This window comes from Sminthopsis crassicaudata, chromosome 5, assembly GCF_048593235.1.
Source record: "Sminthopsis crassicaudata isolate SCR6 chromosome 5, ASM4859323v1, whole genome shotgun sequence".
Classification (NCBI taxonomy): domain Eukaryota; kingdom Metazoa; phylum Chordata; class Mammalia; order Dasyuromorphia; family Dasyuridae; genus Sminthopsis; species Sminthopsis crassicaudata.
The window spans coordinates 61095939-61118372 of NC_133621.1; the positions used below are offsets into that span (position 1 = coordinate 61095939).

General features: G+C 38.8%; 1 protein-coding gene across 14 annotated transcripts in view; it reads left to right on the forward strand.

Annotated features, from left to right (window-relative positions):
• KIAA1217 (KIAA1217 ortholog) overlaps positions 1-22434 on the forward strand; it is a 607564-nt gene that overhangs the window by 545497 nt on the left and 39633 nt on the right. For all 14 annotated transcript variants that reach the window (XM_074266937.1, XM_074266938.1, XM_074266939.1 and 11 more), the window contains one exon: positions 7743-7903. In XM_074266937.1, coding sequence (XP_074123038.1) covers positions 7743-7903 — 161 coding nt within the window. The remainder of the gene's footprint in view (positions 1-7742; positions 7904-22434) is intronic.

The following is a 22434-nucleotide window of genomic DNA, read 5'->3' on the forward strand; positions in this document are numbered from 1 at the left end:
CTCATGATCCTTTTTTGCCCAAGAAATTTTATGTGACCTTGAGTACATAGGTATATAAAAATAGGTATACAAAGCAAACATTTACTGATAATAAATCATATATTTGTGACCCCCACATTCAGTTATGAAATCCTATATAGGGTCACAAACCACGGTTTAAGAAACTGGGCTCTAAATGATTTCCGAGATTTCTTCTATCTCTGTCAATCTGATTCTATCATCCTTGATTTTAATTTGCCTTTAATAAATTCTTCTGCCAGTTTAAAGAAAAAAAAAAAAACAACAACAACAACCAGGTCAAAGTCAAGTCTTCTAACTCAACTTATGGGAATGAATTTCAAATGATATCTGATTGTTAGTTTTGTGAAAGGCACCATGCTACAGTGGATAGAGAGCTAGCTTCAGTGTCAGAAAGATCAGGGTCCAGGTGTTGCCTCTGAGTCATATGGGCTACGTGAACTGGTCACGCCAACTTCCCAGCTTTCCTAGGAAGCTCCTTAAGACTAGAAGAGGCAGAGAAGTGGCTAATCTGAATTGGTAAAGGAAATTCCTTAGAAGGAGCTCCGTCCATGGATAAAATCAGTTTGTGATCTGTCTCTGTCTTTGTCTCTCTGTCTCTTTCTCTCTCTGTCTGTGTTGTGTACACATACATATGATGTATGCATATATGTGTGTCTAAATATAAATATATAATATTTGATTTTAAGTTAATTTGAGTTCAAGTTGAAGTTGAGGTCACATAAACTAGTGGAGAAAATACCACACTTGGATTAAGGAAAACTCGGTCTAATATTAGCTATGTAACCCACAAACAAATCATATAACTCTAAGACTTAGTTTTCCTCCTATGAAAAATGTGGATAATACCCACTTTGACTGCTTAAGTAATTGAGTTGCTGTGAAGAAAGCACTTTGTTAATCCTTTAAAGAGTAAAGAAATGCAGATTATTCTTATGATCATGATCTCCCAGCACTGGGACAAGGACAGATGATCTATGTACCTCCACACAGAGACTTGTCACTTGCTGTGTTATCATTTTAAAGCTCTAGTAAGGCTTTAAAGTCTGAAAAGAATGATTTTGTTTCTGTTCTTGGTGACAATAGACACTAACAAGGCTCCTTTCCCTAGTTTTTTTTTTTTTTTTTTTTTTTTTTTTTGTTTTTTGTTAATCAACTCATATGGCAGCTGGTGGTGCAACAGCTAGAGAGCTGAGTCTAAAATCTAAATGACCTGAGTTCAGATCTAGAGTTTAAACATATACTAGCTGTGTGGCCTCTTTCTGCTCTCAATTTCCTCCTCTATGGGGATGGAGGATAATAGCAGTACCTACTTCCCAGAGTTGTTATGGGACATTTGTAAAATGTTTAGTACAGTACCTAGAAAATAATGCTTAACAAGTGCTTGTTCTCTCCCTTCAAATAGTTCCTTCTTTTCATTTTCTTCCCAGTACTTAGAAAGAGATTTAATTTGTAAAGAAAATCATGAGTGAATGAATAATGGACTGAAGAAAGAAACAAACACTTGTTAAGACTATACTATGTACCAAGTACTAGGAATCCAAAAATAGAATTAAGGATATTTTATCTTTGAGAATATTATAATAATAATAATAGTTTTAATACTACCTCTGGAGACAGAGAAATTGCAAGGAACCTTTACTTCCAGGGGCCTTGTTTGCTAGTGTCCAGAAATTACTTCTCTTGGAAATAAATGCTGGTCACCACTAAGGTTCCTCCCCCATTCCTCACCACCCTACTGATCCAAATTTGAAATCATAAAAAGAGGATATGGGTTTAAGGGTGAGACAAATGCATTAATAGGAAATGGAGGGGGCGTCTTTTGATACAACATGCCCTTCAGTGGGCAGGGCATGGGAGTACCTGGAAAGGCATCCATAGAAATAAAGGCATCTGCCCTCACCAGCTTGGCCTTTGACTCTGATTAGTCCTAGTATAGTGAAATTTGCCACTGGCTGCCTTTAGATAGGTAGGTTCTTAACCTGAGGTCTGTGTAATTGATTTTTTTTATTTCTATAGCTATAGCCTTAGATTTAGAATAACTATATTTAAATGCCATTATTTTTCCTTTGTAATCTTATATATTTAATTTATACATTTAAATTTGTTTTATTTTTAATTTATAGACTAAAACAAGCATTTCAAATCTGCTATGTACTACTTGCTATTCCTTCAAATATATAACAAGATTATCATGTAAATTTCTTTTTTTTTTTTCCTTCTCTTCTCTATCCCCAGTTCTAGAGAGTCACCATTAGGTATATATGTGTCTAGTATGTGTGTGTGTGTATGTAGAGAGACAAAGAAACAAGATAGGTGTATATATACATATGTGTGTTATCATATATTTATATTGCATTTAGAAACATTATTCTCAAAAAGAGTTCTTAGGCTTCCCCAGGCTGCCAAGGGGATCCCTAATAGGAAAAAAAACTTAAGAAATCCTTGAGGTATTGGGGATAGTGAAATAAAGAAGGTCCCAAGCAAACCCAGTACACTTGTTGAATTTGTCCAAATGTAAATTAAATTTTGTCTCCTTTATGCCCATTAGGGAATCACAGATGGTAGCAGGGATGGGGTAGAAGACTAGCCCTTTTTTCCCGTCTTTTCTAATATTGTACTTATTTCTGGGTTCTGAGTAATTTGGCCTTTGGTGCATAACCAGGCACATCAATTACTTTGATTTCCCATTTAGATGAAATGGAATTTAATATTTCAATTCAAGATGATGGCAAAAGCCAAAGTGCTTATGTTATTCTGTTCTTTTGGACATAACTCCTTCAGGTTCCATGTATCACTGAAAAAGCAATAATCATACATTAGCTAGAAAGACTGCCTTGTTTTTTTTTCCTCAGCACCTTTGAAGTTGACCTTTCCAGTTAAAGGTTAAAGAAGGCATCCTGCTTTCCCACTGCACATCTTTTGACAGTCAGTGTCAGAGATGGGATGCTGTGCTGAGTGATCCATGGCTCTGACTCAGGAGGACATTTCCTCTGTTCTTATTTTGTGTAGCTTGTGTATTATGGAAGGGGTGAGGATGGAGGAAATCCATATAAAGGAGTTACAATGCCTCCTGCATCCTTATCACATGTTCAAATAATTCTTGAGTTTTAAGAGAATGGTGGGTGGTAAATTGATAGCCTCAACACTTATCCTATGGGAAGTCATCTCGGAACTAACTGATGATGCCCAAAGGGACTATTTACCAATATTCTGATTGTTTAAATCCAGTGGGGAATCCAAAAGAGTTCAGCCATCCTCCAAGGGGTGAATTAACAATGGAAACTTGCCCCATTTCATCTTCCATCTTTCTATCTTTTAGGATAAGTAAATCCAGTGCCCCTTCCTTGATTGTTTGGTTCCCAAACTTATGGTTTATTTATAACTTTTCTAAATCAGATCTCTTTTCCAATTAAAACACTCTTCCTGAAGCCTGGCAATTTGATCAGTATTGTTAGACATTAATTAGCTGCTTGTCTTTGTTAAAACATATCCTCAAGGTATTTAAACACTGTGCCCATCAGGAGAAGTAGGCTTGGGTTGACAAGTAGAAGATAGTCATGGGGATGTAGATATAGAACAAAAAGGGACCTGACTCTAATAGGTTGGCAAATAAATTTGTTCTAGGTCAAGGAAAGGTCTTTTTTTTTTTTTCTTAAAAAAATTAAGCTAAAAGAACAGTATTCTTTCAATGATGCTATGTGGCTGTAGACCAAACAATAGCAGATTCTCCAAAAACTTAAGTTGAGTGTCACCCAAAATGCTGTGGAGAAGTGCATGGTGGATGCCTTAGGTCACAGTGAATCATCAACCAAGACCAGCACTAGATAGCTACATAAAAGAAGTAATCATAATGATATACTACCAGAAAAGAAAGTAGGCTAAGTCATGTGGCAAGAATGAAAGGTAAAACCATCAGAGCCAGTGTGCTCCATTGATATTCATTCGACATCAAGCGATCCAAAGAATGGCTCTCGGTAAGTTGGATTTGCCCTGTCCCTGAAAGATTTAGAATTATAAGGAAACCTGTTCAGAAGTTGTACAGGATGAGAAGACATGAATGGATTACACTGTGCATTAATGCAGGGAGTACCTGCTTTGAAGAGATCAAAGAACCTTTCAAGAATAAAAAAGGAGACCTAAGAATGTTTTAAGGTAGAAAGGAAAAATGGAGAAAAAGAGAGGAAAAGAAATGGGAAACAAAGTCAGGTTTTATGAGAGGTAGGGGTGGGGTTGGAAGAAGCCGTAGCAGTGATCATTTTTTAGACCCTCTAAGGTTCCTAGGACTTGGAAGGTCAAGTAAGTTTTGGGATGACACATAAAAATACTTATATCTTAGAAGCCGGTGTTGTTGCACCATGTTGCCAGGTGGCAGGACAGTGGATCAAGAGCACAGGTGGGACCTTTTGCTTCCCGAAGAAGAAGGCTACTTCTCTTTGATAGAGGTCAGGAAAGGAGAATCAAAGGAAGAAATTGAGATGGAGTGAGACCAAAACCTTTTGAAAAGAATTTAACTCAGTTGGCCTTGATCTCAGTAAAGTAGGAAACCAGGTCATCTGGTGAGAATTCAGAAGTCAGGTCTGTGGTTGAGACTTGAGAAGAGTACTTGGAAGTACTTCTTCGGGGAATGTGATAGGAACCAATAAAGAATGAACAAAAGGATTGTCAGGCAGCTTTGGGTGCAGGAATCATGGATTTGTGGTAGTTTTTTTTTTTTTTAGCCGGGTCACTGAGCAAAACCCAACTTGGAATCATTTCCTTTTCTTTTATGCCAGAATATTAATTTTTGTGGAGTGATACCTTGGCAACCTATTCAACAGAAAACAAATACTAAGTAATTTTTGGAGTGTGACCAATATAAGAGACATAGCTTGGTCAGGACAACGAAATGAAAAATTGTGACTTTCAAGATCTCAAAAACCCTTTAATGGAAGGTACCATAGAATAAGGGGCATTCAGTGACACAAAAACAGGTAAAATGCATAACCATCCCTGGCCAAAAACACCAAATAGACCCCCAAACCACTCTTCCATCAAATGACACAATTAAAATGGTGCTTAGGAGTTTTCTGCTTTTAAGACATAGAGGGAAAACCAAATTAAGATTACATTTGAATTATTCTCTGTGATCAGAAAATGAGAAAATATTTAAAAATCATAAGATTTAGAAGTAGAAGAGACCTTGAAAGTCAGAAGACAGAAGGAGGAACGACGAATAGAAATTGAAGAAAAGTATGGAGTGGGAGTGGGGGGGACAAAAAGGACAGATTTGGTTTTATATAAGAAACATTAAACATACTCATTAGAGCAGCTTATCCACTCCAGGCCCCTCTGCCTCTTTCTGCAAAGTCCTCTCCTCCCAAGAGACATTATTCTAGGAAAGAGGAGTCCCCATCTTGCTTTGGTAAGATTTAAGTGGATAGGGAACTGGGTGTCCTGTCCACTTTGGTTTTGTTTTGTGGTTCCAGGACAAGTTTCTAACTAGTAAATGAGTATAAGGACAGTCTATGAGCAAATTCCCTCATTCAGGGGGAATTTTCAATTTAGCTGCTGGAAGAAATTGTCTTTTAAATTTTTCTGTGTTGTACAAGATGAGGAGGAAAATCTGACAGACCCAAGTGCTGCCTATTCTCTAGGTCCTGTCTGGAAAGGAGAAGGGTGTGAGAGATAAACTGATATGGAGTAATTACTGCTGGGAGGCTTTGGCCTATTTAAAAGCTTCAACTCTGCCCTTTACAGGAAAGGGAACAGAAAAGTCCATTCAGGGGCGTGGGCGTGGGTGTGATTAATCTGACTCACAGACTGTTCTGCTGGCCTTTTCCTTAAGACTATATTGTTTTCTGGAGGGGTTTGAGGGAAAGGAATGGGGAGAGAACACTTCCTTTTAACTGTAGAATGAATTATTCCTGAACTCCTAGCCAGTCCAGACATTGCCACCTCCTTCCAACTCCCAAATATAGACTCCCTTTCTCAAGATCTTTGCAAGTATTTTAAAATCGGGACTCAGGATCACCTTGATCAATCTCTGAGCTCTCAAGAGAATGCTTACAAAATACATAATTGGGGGGGGGGGGGGGCAAACCCTAGACTTGGAGTTCAGTTTGAATTCTACCTCAGGTATTTATGGGCAGTATGATCTGTAAAATCATGGAGTCTTTAGACTTAATAACCTCTGAAATCTCATTTAGTTCTGAAGTTAAGGTCCTGTACAGTGAATCACTGTGTGCTTGTAATGAGGGAAAGGAAAGGGGGAACCCCATTTCTGAGCGCATAGATAATCCCATGAGGCACAGTGTCCCCTGTAAAACGAATTTACAGGCCCGAACACCTAGATTGATAAATAAAAAGGTTTATTGTAGGAATTTGGAAGTAAAGTTAAGTTAGAAAGACACCAGGGCCAAAGGTGGCCGCTGGGCGAGCAGGAACCCCTACATGACCAGAAGGATACCATGTGTTGGCTGGGATGGCTCCTGCAATGAGGGCGTTCCGGCTCACCTCTTTTATACCCAAAAGATGATGGGTGGTACCCCTAAGTTCTCGGCGGGCTTTTCAGTTAGCTCAGATCAGGTGAGGGCTGGGGGAAGCTGAGCTGAGGGTGGGGGCTGAGCCCGGATATTCAAAGGGTGCCTTTGACCAGGATTTGTGAATCAAGGTCAGCCTGGGTTGGGCAATTAGAAAGGAATCTTAAAGGGACTTCAACTCCCATCACTTGGAACATAAATACATGTTGATTGATATGATCACTGCAGAGGAGAAAGCAACAGGTGTGAGATAACTTGAGAAGATTGGCAGAGAATTTAAGATTGTGCCTTCTTCTCCTCTTAGGAGAGGACTGAGTCATTGACCACATCTTCTCTTCTATTATTTGCCATTCTGGAAGTGTTTCTTGAAGTTTCTTTTTAGTTCTGCCAGTGTGACTGACCAAAACTGCAGGGTATACAAGCAGTGCAGAAGGTTATGTACAAACATAAATATATATAGGTAGATATAGACATAGATAGATATACACACACACATATATATAGATAGATATGGATACATATACACACACATCATATATGTGTATGTATATGCATGTGTATGTGTGTATATATGCATATATAGATAAATATAGAGAGTTTGTGGGATATCAGAGTTTTTTATTATTATGATTTTGTTTAATATAGCAGATAGAGAACTAGTTTGGAAGCTACAAATATCTAAGTAAGTAGTCCCACCTTTGATAATATTATTGTCTGTTTGACTTTGGGCTTAATTTAACCCTGCAGGGATGTAGGTAACTTTTCAAGACCATAAGCTATAGAGAGGATATAGACCCACATGGTTACTCACCTCAGGAAGTCCCTTTATTGATGAAATGACAGATTCAATTCCTGTTCCCTAATTTTGTAAGACATATTTGTGGAATTACTTATACCCCCTACATTGGATGTGGGATTATAGATTTATCTCTAAAAGGGACCTTTTAGGGAGAGGATCCTTCATTTTATAGATGAGTAAATTTAGCCCCAGCATCACACAGCTGGCAAATGGCAAACCCAGAATTTGAACCCAGGGTTCACTTTTCAAATGAATTAATGAATGACCAAGCATTTATTAAACCCTTACTGTGCGCCAGTGCTCTTTTCATTGCTCCTTTCAGCTCCCTGTGCCAGGAAGGGGAGCGATGCAACTGGATTTTTATTTTGTGATATACTAAGCCATCTCTGGTGCTCTTCTTACAGGAACCCCTCATGTTTCTGGGGGGAAGATTTCTCAGGAGTCTAATGTACTCTTCAGTCAGCCACCACCAGCTGGTTCAACAGCAATCCAAATGAGCCTGTATGACATGAGGCGAAACGTGTCGGAACTGCGGCTCCAGCTCCGTCAGATGCGGGAACTACAGGTATGAGTTCTAAGGTGACTGACGCACAGGCTTCTTATTGTTGTTCCCAGTGACCTCACAGGTGATGTCTTGACTTATGTGTGAAGTGGGTTTCAGTGAGACAGAGCTGCACAAAGTCGTCGGCCTCAGTCTCTCTTCCTGAGTTATCCAGTTGAAGCCTTTCTCATTTCTACCATGTCATCTCTCTTTCATCCTGCCCAGTGGTTTTTTGTTTTTGTTTTTTAATCTTTCATCTTTCTCTTATGGGAAATTCAAAAGACCCAAACAGAATAAGCTTAGCTGATGGAGAAAATGTGGCCTTTAAGTTTGACTGGATTGTGTGAGATAGGAAGGAAAATCTCATCAGCAAGTCTTAAAATGGAATTTGTTTAGAAGAGCCTATATGAGAAGGCTTACGAGCTCTTAGCTTTGATGTAGCTCTTTCTGAATACTTTGGAGACTGTGAAAGGCCAATGAGCCACCAAGAAACTTTGGTCTGTGATTCTCTGTCAGTTTGTCCTAGCTATTTAGAGGGCTGTTTGGGGATCCCTATGGCCCCTGTAAGAAAAGATGAATATGAAGAGTTCAGAGAAGTGTAGGAATATTGGCAAAGTGAGCAGAACAGAGTCATTGGTATGAACAACGTTCTCAAATGGCACAAGCCCTTTGGATATGTAAAGGCTGCTGGGGAAAAAAAAAAACAAAAACAAAAAACTTGCATCAGGATTAAGGAAACTATTGCACTAGTCCAAACAAGTGGTGATGAGGGCTGGAACTAGAGTTTTTCCTTTGAAAATAGATAAGAAAGTAATATATCCCTTTTCTCTTTCCATTGATAAAGGCTCTCTGAGCAACACAGTTAATTCCACCTTTTTTGGTCAGCAATTCTCATGGATTTAATCCTTGAGAATCATATTCTCAGGGCCTTGATAGATCTTGTGGACATTTTAATGTAGGAGAGATTGTATATTTCTAATTACTCCACATTGGGGAAAATTAAAAACTTTCATATTATAAATCAATAAAAATAAAAAGATAGTTACCCTAAATCAACCAGTATGCTTGGTGGTTGACTGGAAACTATGTAGATATGGCATTAGACAAGACTAAACACTCATAAATTCTGACCTATCCTTGCCCTAGAAGAATTCATAATAATTTTGTTGTTGTTTCAGTCATTTGGTCTCACATCAGAGACTTTTTATGATCCTCTGGATCATAGCACTTTGGGTCCTTCTATGTTCCTCTATTTTTCAAAGGTTGTCTGAGTTCATGCTCTTTGCTTCCATGATGTTTTCTATCCATCTCTTCTTCTGTTATCTCCTTTTCCTTTTACCTTCATTTTTTCCCATCATCAAGTTCTTTTCATTATATGGCCAAAGTATTTCAGCTTCAGCTTCAGCATTTGACTTTCCAGTGAATAGTCTGAAATAATTTCTTGAAAAATTGACCTCGTTATTGGACCTCGTGGCTGTCCAAGGAACTCAAAAGTCTTCTTTAGCAACAAGATTTGAAAGCATTGATTCTTTGGCACTCAGCGCGCCTTATAGTTTAGCCTTCACAGCCAGATACCATGGCTGAAAAAGTCATAGCTTTGATTACATGGATCTTTGCGAGGTGATGTCTCTGCTGTTTAGTCTAGTTCCCATTTATGTAGCGCCCAAAGGTTTGCAAAATTCTTTAGGGGTGCTATAATCTCATCTGATTCTCCCAATTACCCTGTAGGGAGGTCCTGTTACCACCCTCACTTTAGAGATGAGGAAGCAATTTCTGCTGTGATCCAAGTGATTTTGCCTAGAATGCAGGCAGAATTTGAACTCTCAGCTTTCTGATTTCAGGTCCAGCATGCTAGCAAGGACACCACAAGGGGGTCAAGTCTCTAGAACTTCACCTCCCTGAGTTGTGAATTCAGGATTCTGACCTGATTTCAGATATCACTTTTGGCTCTAAATCTGTAATCTTATGAAGAATAATCCTCTGTGGCACACACAATTGAGTCTTTCTGGCTAGTAAAGTCTCTATATCTTAAGATAATGTCTAAGAGTAAAAAAACAGGACTCTAGATTCAGAAAAATTGAGAAGATGTTTCCTCCCTTTTAGTTTTTTGCACATTACTTAATCTCCCAGGTCTGTTTCCTCCTTTGTAAAATAAAAGAGATGGACTAGAACACTTCTGAGGTCTCTGGCAGCTCAAAGTCTAGATTGCATTTTTCTGCCTTTATTAACCCAAAAGATTCATCACTTCATTGGGTTTAGCTTATCTCCTAGACTGAGTTTGTTGCATCAGTGCTATTTTTTTTTTCAGATGGTTTAACTGTATATGAGTGTAGCGAGCTGTCGTCTCCAGAAGCTGCCGGATCACTCTCTGGGAAGAGATCTGCTGTGTCTACTCAAATCTCTCATACAGATTCTTCTTCCTGTAGCGAACCGTTGTCTCCAGGCAGTTGCTGTTAACTCTTGTCCAAAGAAGTGACTTCCCTTCCTGCAGAGAGCCCCGTCAAGCCTGATGCAATTCAGAGTCTTCTTTTTTAATCTCTGGGAGTCCTCTCTTTTATTCTCCCAGAGAATGGGCGTGGGATAATGCAAGGGCTTCTGGGAAGAACCACCCCAGCCAATGAGCTTGCCCCCTCTATCAAGTCAACCTGAGTTCTCACCTTGTAATTGTCCAGAAAACCTGAATTCTCACCTTGTCACTGTCCAGACAACCCGAGTTCTCACTTAGTAATCCTAACATCTCCCCCTTTCTTTTGATTTAGAACATAGGACAGTCATGACCTTGAAACATAAATCCATCAATATGGGAAGTATTACAGATAATTACATAAATTACATATGCACATAGTAACATAGTAACATAACACATGCTAGAAGTATATAACATAATCATAAATTGAAAATTTATAAATGTCCATAAGTCCATTGTCCATTAGTCTCATCTTGTGTGAGGAAGTCCAATGATTCCTGCTGGTTTTAAAGTTCTTTAACAGTCTTCTTATTATCCATGCTCTTTCAGTGTCAGATGTTTCTTAGATCTTCTCCTTTATTTTGAGGTCTTTCTCTTTTTCTGTCTCTCTCTGATGGATAAGGCGAATATGACTCGTTGGCACCCATCTGATTCCTTCTCCTGCTGAAGAAATACAAGCAAACCCTCTCTCCCAGGCAGTTAACCTAATTACCTTCTATTTACCACTTTCTAAATCTCTTCTCATCATCTGGCAATCACATTGGAATTGTTTGCACTGGACACAGCCCTATTGGTTTAAAAGGCCTGTATTCTTCCCAAGTGTAATCCATTTTTGCAATCTGATTGCCTTTTGGTTCACTGATTGGGTAATCCCTTTCTGCCATGTGATTGCTTTTCTGCTGGTTGATTAAATCAGAGTCCTGGCCTTCTAAAGGTTCTTTGGGTGTAACATCAGCTGCCATCATGCCCCAAGTCTTTTTTGCCTGGGGCCCTGGACCTGGGCCCCTCATCCTATTTCCCTGAATTATTCTACACTCTGATGCCCAATGGAGTCCTCTGTTGCATTTTGGACATGGGGTTTTAGGTCTTCTTTCACCCTGTCTTCTCACTGTATCTCCATACCTACACTGAGCTCTTAGATGCCCAATTTTTCCACATTGAAAACATTGCCGAGTTTCTCTAGAAGGCCCTTGCCAGGAGGGACCCTGTCTTTCCACATTCATCATTGTCCGGGTGTAAAAAGCATTTGTTCCCACTGTAGCACAACGTCTTATGATCTCCTCTAAAGGAGCATCTTTGTCTAATCCCCATATAATTCCTTTGCAAATCTCATTGGCATTTTCCTTAGCCAGATGTCTGGTCATTATTTCTGTAGCTGAATTTTCTCCAATAGTTCTTTTGACAGCAGTTTGCAAACGTCCCACAAAATCTGCAAAAGGTTCATTGGGACCTTGCTGTATTTTAGTGAAAGCCTCTCCACGATCTTTCTGTCCAGGAAGGACACCCCAAGCTTTTATTGCAGCCTTAGCAATTTGTTCATATATTGTCATGGTATAAATAATCTGTTCTGAATTCTCTCCATACTGACCTTCACCAGCTAAGTGCTCAAAAGTGAATTGTGTGTTAACTCCTATTTCCAAATTGCATCTGACTTGAATTTTACATAATTCATGAAATTCCGAAAGCCATAATAAATTTTCTCCAGGTTCCAGACATGTCCTTGCTATGGATTTCCAATCATTCGGGGTTAGGACTTCATAAGACAAACCATCTAGTAACATTTTGACATAAGCTGATGTAGCCCCATAAAGGGTACAACCTTTTTTCAAATCCTTAATTTTATTCAAATCTAAAGGTGCATATCTCCTCCTTTTTTTACCTACAGAGTCAATCTCTTCAATCACAGGATATGCATGTATAAAATCACTTATATCCTGTCCTTCTCTCTTAGCTTTAACCAATGCTTTTTCTAATCTTGTCATAGGCTTAGGCTTCTTCACAGGCAATTCTGTTTGTGTTTCTGCCTCTTCCCCTCTTTCTTCCTCCATCTCTGAAGGTAGGGTTGATGTGGGCCTGTCAATAATCTGTTCTCTAGGCAGGGTTGAAGCTTCTTCAAGAGAATCATACCATAATTCTTCATTTAAATCCTCTTGCTCTAGGGAAAGATCTTGATCTTTCCTTTTTTCCTCACACTTCCTCCTCTGTTCATTTTTAGAACTTTTCCTTCTCCTACAACTTGCTTGATAGTTTAAGGCTAATTGAACTATGTTGTAGATATAAAATACTTCTGCAGAAATTGAACGAGGCCCATTTTTTGCTTGAAATTCTTTCATTTCATATCCCACTAGCTTCCATTTATCTACATCTATCTTTTCTTCCTCTAAGAACCAAGGGGATGTGCGTCTTAATGCAGCCAAGAGTTTAGCAATCTGTACCCAGGTTACAAGTAAACTCTGCTCCGCAATTATCTTGATTATACTCTCTATAGTACCACTCCTGAATGGGGGTGGAGCTGAGGTTGCTTCTGGGGCTGGGGATGAGTCGGCTGAGGTCCAGGGATTGAATATAGCTAACATCTGCCCCATTTCAGCTATAAGAGATTCCTGGTTTAGCCCTTAACAAGTTTAAGTTCCTTATTTATCTATTAGCACGCTCACTTAATCTTTAACAAAGTTTTCTCGTTACTCACGGTTCTGGGTCAGAGAGACTGAGATCTAGATCGGAAGCTTTTCCACTGGAATCAGGACTGTGTCTGTCCCTGTTCGGGCGCCAATTGTAGCGAGCTGTCGTCTCCAGAAGCTGCCGGATCGCTCTCTGGGAAGAGATCTGCTGTGTCTACTCAAATCTCTCATACAGATTCTTCTTCCTGTAGCGAACCGTTGTCTCCAGGCAGTTGCTGTTAACTCTTGTCCAAAGAAGTGACTTCCCTTCCTGCAGAGAGCCCCGTCAAGCCTGATGCAATTCAGAGTCTTCTTTTTTAATCTCTGGGAGTCCTCTCTTTTATTCTCCCAGAGAATGGGCGTGGGATAATGCAAGGGCTTCTGGGAAGAACCACCCCAGCCAATGAGCTTGCCCCCTCTATCAAGTCAACCTGAGTTCTCACCTTGTAATTGTCCAGAAAACCTGAATTCTCACCTTGTCACTGTCCAGACAACCCGAGTTCTCACTTAGTAATCCTAACATATGAGGGAGAATATTTTTCGTGGTCCTCTAAGCCAGATGAGCCAGAGTTGGGGAGATGAGTTAGACAAAAAAGTGAATAAAAGCATTGTCCTCTATCTCCTACAACTCTCCTATTCAGTTGATACAAAGCAGCATTTCAGGGTGAGCAAGATTGTTTAATCCCTGGCACTATGTTTTGAAAATCTGCAACCATCTCAGAGAAACAATTTGTGAATAACACCAGCTAGAAGACTGTGGTCTCTTCCAAAAAAAGAAAAGGCTAATTGAGCTGTGGAGCCTTAGGGAGGTACACCCAGTGTTTTTCATTCCCCTGCCCTCACTCAGTCAATACACATTGATTAAGTGTTGACTCTGTCTTAGGTGTTGGTGATATAAAGACAGAAATGAAACATTTCCTGCCCATCACGGGCTTGTATCCTATTGGCAGTGAGGAATATAGTTATTTACAAAATAATAGATCCGGGATTCCTTTGGTATAGCAAACTTTCTGGTGCCAGAACTCCTGCTCTCAATGGAAGTCAGCACCTTTTCACTTACAGTTGTAGAGAGCTGCCCAGAGTTCTGAAATGAATGACTTGACATAGCCTATAGGTATCATTTGAATCTAGATCTTTGTGGCTTTGAGCCTACATCTCCATCAACTAAATGAGCGCTGCCTTTGAGACAGTTTATATACACACCTACAATTGTATATGTGTGTGTGTATATATATATAAATATATGTATATGTGATATGTGTGTGAGTGCATATATATATATATATATAGTACAAGACATAATTATTTATGTGTGCATATGCCTGTGTACTTCTGCATGTTGCATAGGGGTATATATACACACTAGATACAATATATGCTAATTGTCATATGTTCCTATATATTCTAAACACATGCCTCTATGTGTGAACACACACACACACACACATATATATATATATATATATATATATATATATGTATATATATATATATACACACCTACATACATATATTAAATATAATAACAAATTTGATGGGGTCTTGGTTTTGGCATTAATAGCTAAGAGACTAAGGAAAGGCCCTCTGCAGTCGATGGTTGACTGCCATCGGCATCTGTAGCTCTCGGTGACAGCTCTTACCCAAACAGAGAAGAGCTAAGAGGTTTAAGCCTTACAAGTAATCAGCTTAAGTGACAGGACCTTGATTCTATTGGGGCAGCAAATTCTTTTTAATTGCTTTTGTAAAAAAGAACCTGTCTCTTTCTCCTCTCTGCTTGTTTCAGTGGCTTGACAAAGCTTTTTAGTTCATCTTGATTCTAGGTATGTTTGTATTTCTCATCCATTGGAACGTGAACTCTATGAAGGCGGGACCTAACGCATAGTACCTAACACATCATAGGTACATAATATACTTGTTGGCTGTTAATTAAAATAGAGAAGCTAAAGATTGAATTGTATATTAGGGAACCCAGCTTAATTAAACTATTTTATTATTCTCGAGTAATAACAAAAACAAATAGCATTTATTTAATACTTGATATGGTAGTTTTCTATCATGATGCATCATCTAAAACAAAAACTTCCTGCTTTCAGCATCCTCAACCCCAGAAAAAGCTTCCCAAATCCCCAAAACTACTGCCTTAGACAAGGACATTTCTGAAGTTGGGAGTGCAAGTATGTAAAGAATACCCACTTTGTAGATAAGAAAACTGAGGCTCAAAAAGCACAGGGACTGTGCTAGTAAATGAGAAACCAGCTGATTACCTGTCTGCTCACTCTAAAGCCAGTGAGCCCTTTCCACTCTTCTCTTTCTAGCTTCTCTTAGATTTCTAGGTTTGATAACTAATTACCAAAATATATAGTTACATCCAGGAGTTGGACAGCAGCTTTGAAAATCATGTTTGTTTCTGGGCCCGGCAGGGACAAAGTAGACATTTTGTTTCAGAGTCTTTATAATTTTGGCATTCTTTACTCCCCTTTCTGATGTCTGGGCTTATAATCTGTTCGATTTATTTCTCCCTGGGACTTCTGTCCTTCCGTTTTGTGCAGCCTATTTAAGACAAAAATAGTTTAAAATAATTAAGCTACCTCAGCACCAATTCTCCTTTAGTAAGTATATAATATGCCAGGAAATGAGAGCCACCCAAATCTAGTGGAAATTCAATGATGTGGCTGTCATTAGTGGTATATGGGGACTCACTAAAATAGCCTTGAAAGTACAGAATGGAATTAGAAATTCAAATACACTCTGAACTATGTTATAAAATGGTGAAACTGCTTGAAATCCTCTGTGCTTGGCAACAGACTACAGTAATTAGATAATTAAATCATAGGAAAATCCCAGGCTTGCAGAGCATATCCTATTTGCTGATGAACATTTCGTTTCCAGAATTGATGGATTATTCTCAGCAACAGAAACTTGATGCAGATGTTGGAGAGGGGAGGGGAGAGGATAGAATTGGTGGGCAGAGGAGGGCAAGAAAAGGGAGGGAAAAATTGGGGAGGGGAGCCAAGAGCACGAGAAAGTGTAATTAGTTTCAACCAAAAGCTGTGTAGGCCAGGGAAGAGGCACTCGAGAGAGAGGCCATTAGAACCTGGATCCAGTGATTCCTGGTTGTTCCTGAGCCTGAACAGCTTACTCCTAGGGCTGTATGTTCATATGCCAAGTAAAGGCCTCATTGTTCCTATCACCAAAAGGAGGATCATTAACAAATCAAGCATTTTTTTAGGACAAAAGCACAAGGAATTGGTCCAGCCTTTCCTTCTCTTGTAAAAACAATATGACAGCATTTATAATAGGTGTATTCATTATGTAACTATAATGTATACTAGTTAATAAAAAAATTTAAGAAACATAGAATCCTCAACTTTAAGAAATTTTATTATCACTGATTTTCTATCCACTTAACTAGTACCAATGAAAAGGTAACAGATCCCAGATCTTTTTTTTCCAGTTCTAATCTATCTTGAATACATTCAGTCTTAGGCATGGAATGAACATGTGAGATAGAACACAGGCCTTAAAATGATGACCTTTTATCTAGGCCTTTAAAGTTTGCGAGGTACTTTATGTAAGTTATTTCTTTTTGGTCTTCACAAAAACCCTGTGAGGTAAGTGCTAATATACTTATTTTATTTTTGTGTGCATGTGCCATTTTTATTCTCATTTTAGAGAAGAGGAAACTGAGTCACAGAGGGTTTACATGACTTTCACGGTTCCTTAGCTAATGAATGTCTGAGGCAGGAATTGAACAGGTTTTCCTGGCTCTAAACCTCTCTCTCTCTCTCTCTCTCTCTCTCTCTCTCTCTCTCTCTCTCTCTCTCTCTCTCTCTCTCTCTCTCTCTCCCTCCCTCCCTCCCTCCCTCCCTCCCTCTCTCTCTCTCTGTCTCTCTCTTTCTTTCTCTTTCTCTCTCTCTCTCTTTCTTGCTCTTTCTCTCTCTCTCTGTGTTCCCCCCCTCTACCACCTAGCTTTCTCTGTATGATATGAGTATCATTAATTTCCAAGATTAATTTTTAGAAATTTTATTTGTTTTATTCTGAATTTATAAAGCAAGCATTTCTGTAATGTAATAAAATAGAAGGAAAAAGATTATTGTACATGAAACTACAAATCTATTATTTACAGCTTGCTATTCCTTTTAAATATATAATAAAGTTGTCATGTAACTTTTTATATTTTATTTTTTCTACATCTCTCCCTGCCCTGTCCTAGAGGTGGGTGATCATTAAACACAAATGTATCTATTAATATGATATATTTCTATCAGAATGAGGTACTGTTTTATAGTAAATTGGAGCTGGCTTCATACTTACTGGTTGTGTGATCCTGAGTAAATCACTTAACTTGTCACTAATCTAGACATTTCTAAGTCAGGGGTCTATAACCATGGGCCCTGAGCTTTTAAAAAATTATTATTATTTTCAATATAATAAGTTTCTTTTATATATTTCTATGTATTTTATTTTATATATTATTCTGGGACATGGGGCTCATAGATTTTACCAGATCACCAAGATGTTCCAGGACACAAAAAAGGTTGACACTCTTTTCCAAGACTATAATTTGCAGTGACACAGGTATTTTCCTCATCTGGGGATCATTCTTCGTATCAATGAAATCTTCAGTCCACTTCTATTCCCTAAGGAGAAATTCTATCCACTCCCTCAACTCATCCCCATCTTTAGGTCATACTACACACACACACACACACACACACACACACACACACTCTCTCTCTCTCTCTCTCTCTCTCTCTCTCTCTCTCTCTCTCTCTCTCTCTCTCTCTCTCTCTAACTAACTAGGACAGCTTCTTTGAATTTACTCCTGGGTAGAATTGGACTAGAGAGGAGTTAGAGAAGAGAAATGGTTATCTACCAGGTCATAGTAGATATAAGGAAGTACTTGGTTATTTTTGTCCTTGCTGAAAGACTGCAAATGTTGTCAGCATTTCCATTCAGTTCCCTGGGACAAAAGATCAGGATACACTACCTTAGTTACAATTGTACTCTCTATTATAGAACAGAAAACTGAATGTTAGAGAGAAAAAGTCATTTTTGCTCCTGGGTCCACCTTACCAGCTGACATGGCATACATGGCAATTCTCAGAAAGAAAGTCCCTAACATTCCAAGTCACTCGGTTGTAAGTAACACAACTAGAATCTTGAATCCAGGTCCTCTGACAAGTCCACTTCTTTATCTGAGGCATGTTCTTTCTCCAACATAGCAGATAGAGATGTCTCCTAAAATGGTTTCAGAGACTGAGAAACAGTTCATTTTGTCCTTGGGCTGAGGGGGAAGGGCAGCATTCTAAAGAGAGGAGACTATGAGCTAACTTTGGAAAGCCAGAAAAGGTAGGGCCCAGGAAAGAAAGAGTCTGCCCTTTCATTTCTTGTATCCTCCATCTCCTGATAAAAGGGAGATGATTTCGCACATATTGTTCCATTTATTGAGACTTTACAGAAACTCATTATCACAGCTCAGAGAGGGAGGAGGATGCAAACTATCAGAGTGAAAAAGAAACATAGACCCAACACAGAGTCCTTGAGTTTGGAATAATGACAACCTGGGTTTGAGTTATGTTTGGAGCTTTTTAGGAGATAATGCCTTAGAGGCAATGATCCTGAATCTCAGTCTGTCTACCCACACCCCCAGGTGGTCGAACAGAAAACGTGCACCCTACCAAGAGTTAGCAAGCAAACAGAGCACGCTACATTGTCCAAGGTTTCCATTTAGCCACCTATGAAGCCACACGTAGCATGCAGTCCTAGAATGACAGAGGGCAAGAGCTAAATCCCATGCTTGCATCCCTGGGACAGGCTTTTCTCTGAATACTTACCTAGCTCCTGGGGAAGAATAGGACTGTCTGCGTCTCTTAGGACATATTTACTCTTGTCTTGGCCACAGACTTACAAATAAGGAAAGGGAAGGCATTTCAGAGAGAAAGTAAATGAGTCATTTTTCATATTACAGCAGAGTGATGTATTGAAAAGGTTCACAATATTAGAACTGGCAGGAATTTTGGAGGTCATGTAGTTCAACCTAACCCCATCTTAAGCTGGAGGGCCAGCTGCTAGGGCTTTGTATCAGCCTTCCTACATGCTTGGAATGCAGGCTTTCCTCATCTGCACTTTTTTGCAGTTATTATCTTCCTTCAAGGGGTCACCCCCTAGAGGAAACTCTTACTGCTATTCAGCTAGTTGTAAATGGTTTCTCCATCAAGTTATAAAGTATTGGTTCATCTGTTTATAATATAGTCTATCCCCACTGCTATTGCAATAGTGTTCAAGCTGGAAGAAACCTTAAAAGGCCAGTTCTTCTGGGGTTCAGAGAGATGCCCAAATAGCAGAGGCTGGATTTGAACTTGGGTTCTCTTATTTTAAATCCAGCCCACCCTTCAGAGCCAGGGATGTTTTCATAGTAGATAATAGATTCGTACCTATTAGATAGTAGATGTTTAGTTTGTTAAATTGAATTGTTGCCTAAGATTTCATTGATCAAACCACTCATTTTAGTGATGATGAAACAACCTCAGAAAGGTTAGATGATCACAGTTATCTGTTTAAAGCTGGAAGAAATTTTAGAGGAGAGTATCTTGTAACTGGGCAACTAGGTGAATTGACTGAATAGTGGATATTGTGTGGGCCAGTCAGTAATATCTGAGTTCAAATGTTGACATGAACCCTTATTAGCTGTGTGACTGGTCATTTGGGCCTCAATTGTCTCACCTGTAAAATCATCTCATGATAATAATCCCTACCTCACAAGGTTGTTTTGAGAATCTCATGAGATAATATAGGGAAAGCCCCTGAAAACATTCAAGAAGTATATAAATACTAGTGGTTACTGTTAAATGATTTGTCCACAATCCAAAAGGAAATCATTATCTGAGGTTATGTTGTAATCCTAGGTTCTCTGAATCTAGCTACACCATACTGCCTTATAATACCATGTGAGCACCTTAAAGTTTTTGCATTTCTTCAAAGCAAATCCCCTTCTCTGCTTATAAAGTTTGGTGACTAATGAAAATGGTGCATTTTCTTTTATTCAGCAGAAATAATGAATAGAGCTTATAGGTTCAAATTGTAAATCCCTGGACAGATGAAAACACTTCCTTCTCATTAGTACTGGAGCTAAATCCTAGGAATTGAAAGGAGAGAGGCCTTCACATAACTGACCCCAACCCCATTCCCCACTTTTCTATACTATCTTGTATTCTTCACTATATGGTCATGGGGGAGTTCAGCAAAGTTGTTGGAGATGTTGGATGTTGGATGCTAGAAGAAATCTTAGAGATCATTTCATCTAAATCTTTTATTTTACAGATTACAAAGTTTAGGAGCAGAGAGAAATGACTTCTCAAAAGTCATGTAATTAGTCACTACAAAGCTGGCACTGTACCTAGGACTCTATATTATAACCAGGTTCATTGTCCTCACTGTGCTGCTCTATATCAACAGGTTGGCAGCCTGAGTTTTAAGGCTCAGACCCAAGAGGGAAGGCCCATTCCTTAGCAGGCTATGCCCCTGTCTTCTAGTGATCTTTGTTATACCTTTGTGACCCCTTGACAAAAATCCCATCAGAGATGTAGGCTATCTTGGAGAGTTCAGAAATTTGGATTTAAATCCAGAGACAAGTCAAAACAATTTTTTAATGCTTCAGAAATAGGCATACCTATACATATTCATGCATAAATTATTCAAGTCAGTTTCAAGAATTTCATGAAAGAAAAATAAAAGCAGCTGAAGCAATTAAAAACCCCTAATAGGATTAGAAATGCATTTAATCCAATTTACATAAAGATTATAAAATAAAGCTCCTTTGTGGAGACCTCTTTTTCCTTTTGTATTTGTATTCTCAGTGTCTTTACACAGCATAGGCTGTGTGAACCTGAGCAAGTCATTTAACTAATCTTTCTTTTCTCTCCCTCAGTTTCTTCATCTGTAAAGTATAGGAAATGGTCACACCTACCTGAATTTAGCTCTACTGGAGTCTTTGAGCCAATGAATTAGTAAACATTTATTAAGTACTTACTATGTACCAGGCTCTGTGCTAAATACTAGGGATGTAAAAAGAGGCAAAAGACATTTCCTGCCTTCAAAGAGCTTATAGTTTAATGAGGGAGACTATATGCAAACAAATAGATACAAAGCAAGCTGTTTATAGGATAAATAGGAGATAATTAACCAAGGGAAAGCAGTGGAGTTAAGTGGGGTTGGAAGAAGCTTCCTATAGAAGCTGGAATTTTCTTTGGGGTTTAAAAGAAGTCAGGGAAGTCAGCGGAATGGAGGAGGGGGAGTGTTCCAAGCACAAGGAGCAGCCAGAGAAAATGCCCAAAGCCAAGAAATGGAGTGTCTTGTTTGTGGAACAGCCAGGCCTGGTGTAGGAGACAAATCAGTCTGGTTAGGCAAAACAAAAACCAAGACCTGTAAACAAGAAGGTCTCTCCTACTCCAGTCCAACTAGTCCTTTCCAACTTCCCAAGCAGGAATTGTAAAAATGTCTTTATGAATAAGGCCAAATTCCAACACAGTCCACTTTTGAAAGTATTTTCAAAGGAAATTAAGAATATTACTAGGAAATGAAGGCTCTTACCTCTTTAATTCATATGCTCTTCAAAGGCTTCTTATTAAAGACTGATAACACACACACAGCCTCTGTGTTAGCACTAACCAGACTTTTGCTTCATTTTCTTGATCCTATAGATGCTTCCCCAGTATTTGGCCATAATAATACTAACCAGTCCCATTTCCAGTACAGAAAACTAAAATCCTTTTTCACTTCTTTTTTTATACTTTATTTTTTTTAATTATAGCTTTTCTTTCACAGTATATATGTATGAGTAATTTTTTACATTATCCCTTGCACTCACTTCTATTCTAAATTTTCCCCTCCTTCCCTCCACCCCCTCCCCTAGATGGCAGGCAGTCCCATACATGTTAAATATGTTATAGTATTTCCTAGATACAATATATGTGTGCAGAACAAAACAGTTCTCTTGTTGCATGGGAAAAATTAGATTCAGAAGATAAAAATAACTTGGGAAGAAAAACAAAAACGCAAACAGTTTACACTCATTTCCCAGTGTTCCTTCTCTGAGTGTAGCTGATTCTGTCCATCATTGATCAATTGGATCTGAATTAGATCTTTTCTTTGTTGAAGATATCCACTTCCATCAGAATACATCCTCATACAGTATTGTTGAAGTGTATAATGATCTCTGCTCATTTCACTCAGCATCAGTTCATGTAAGTCTCTCCAACCTTCTCTGTATTCATCCTGCTGGTCATTTCTTATAGAACAACAATTATATTCCATAAAATCCATATACCATAATTTACCCAACCATTCTCCAATTGATGGGCATCCATTCATTTTCCAGTTTCTAACCACTACAAAAGGGCTGCCACAAACATTCTTGCACATACAGG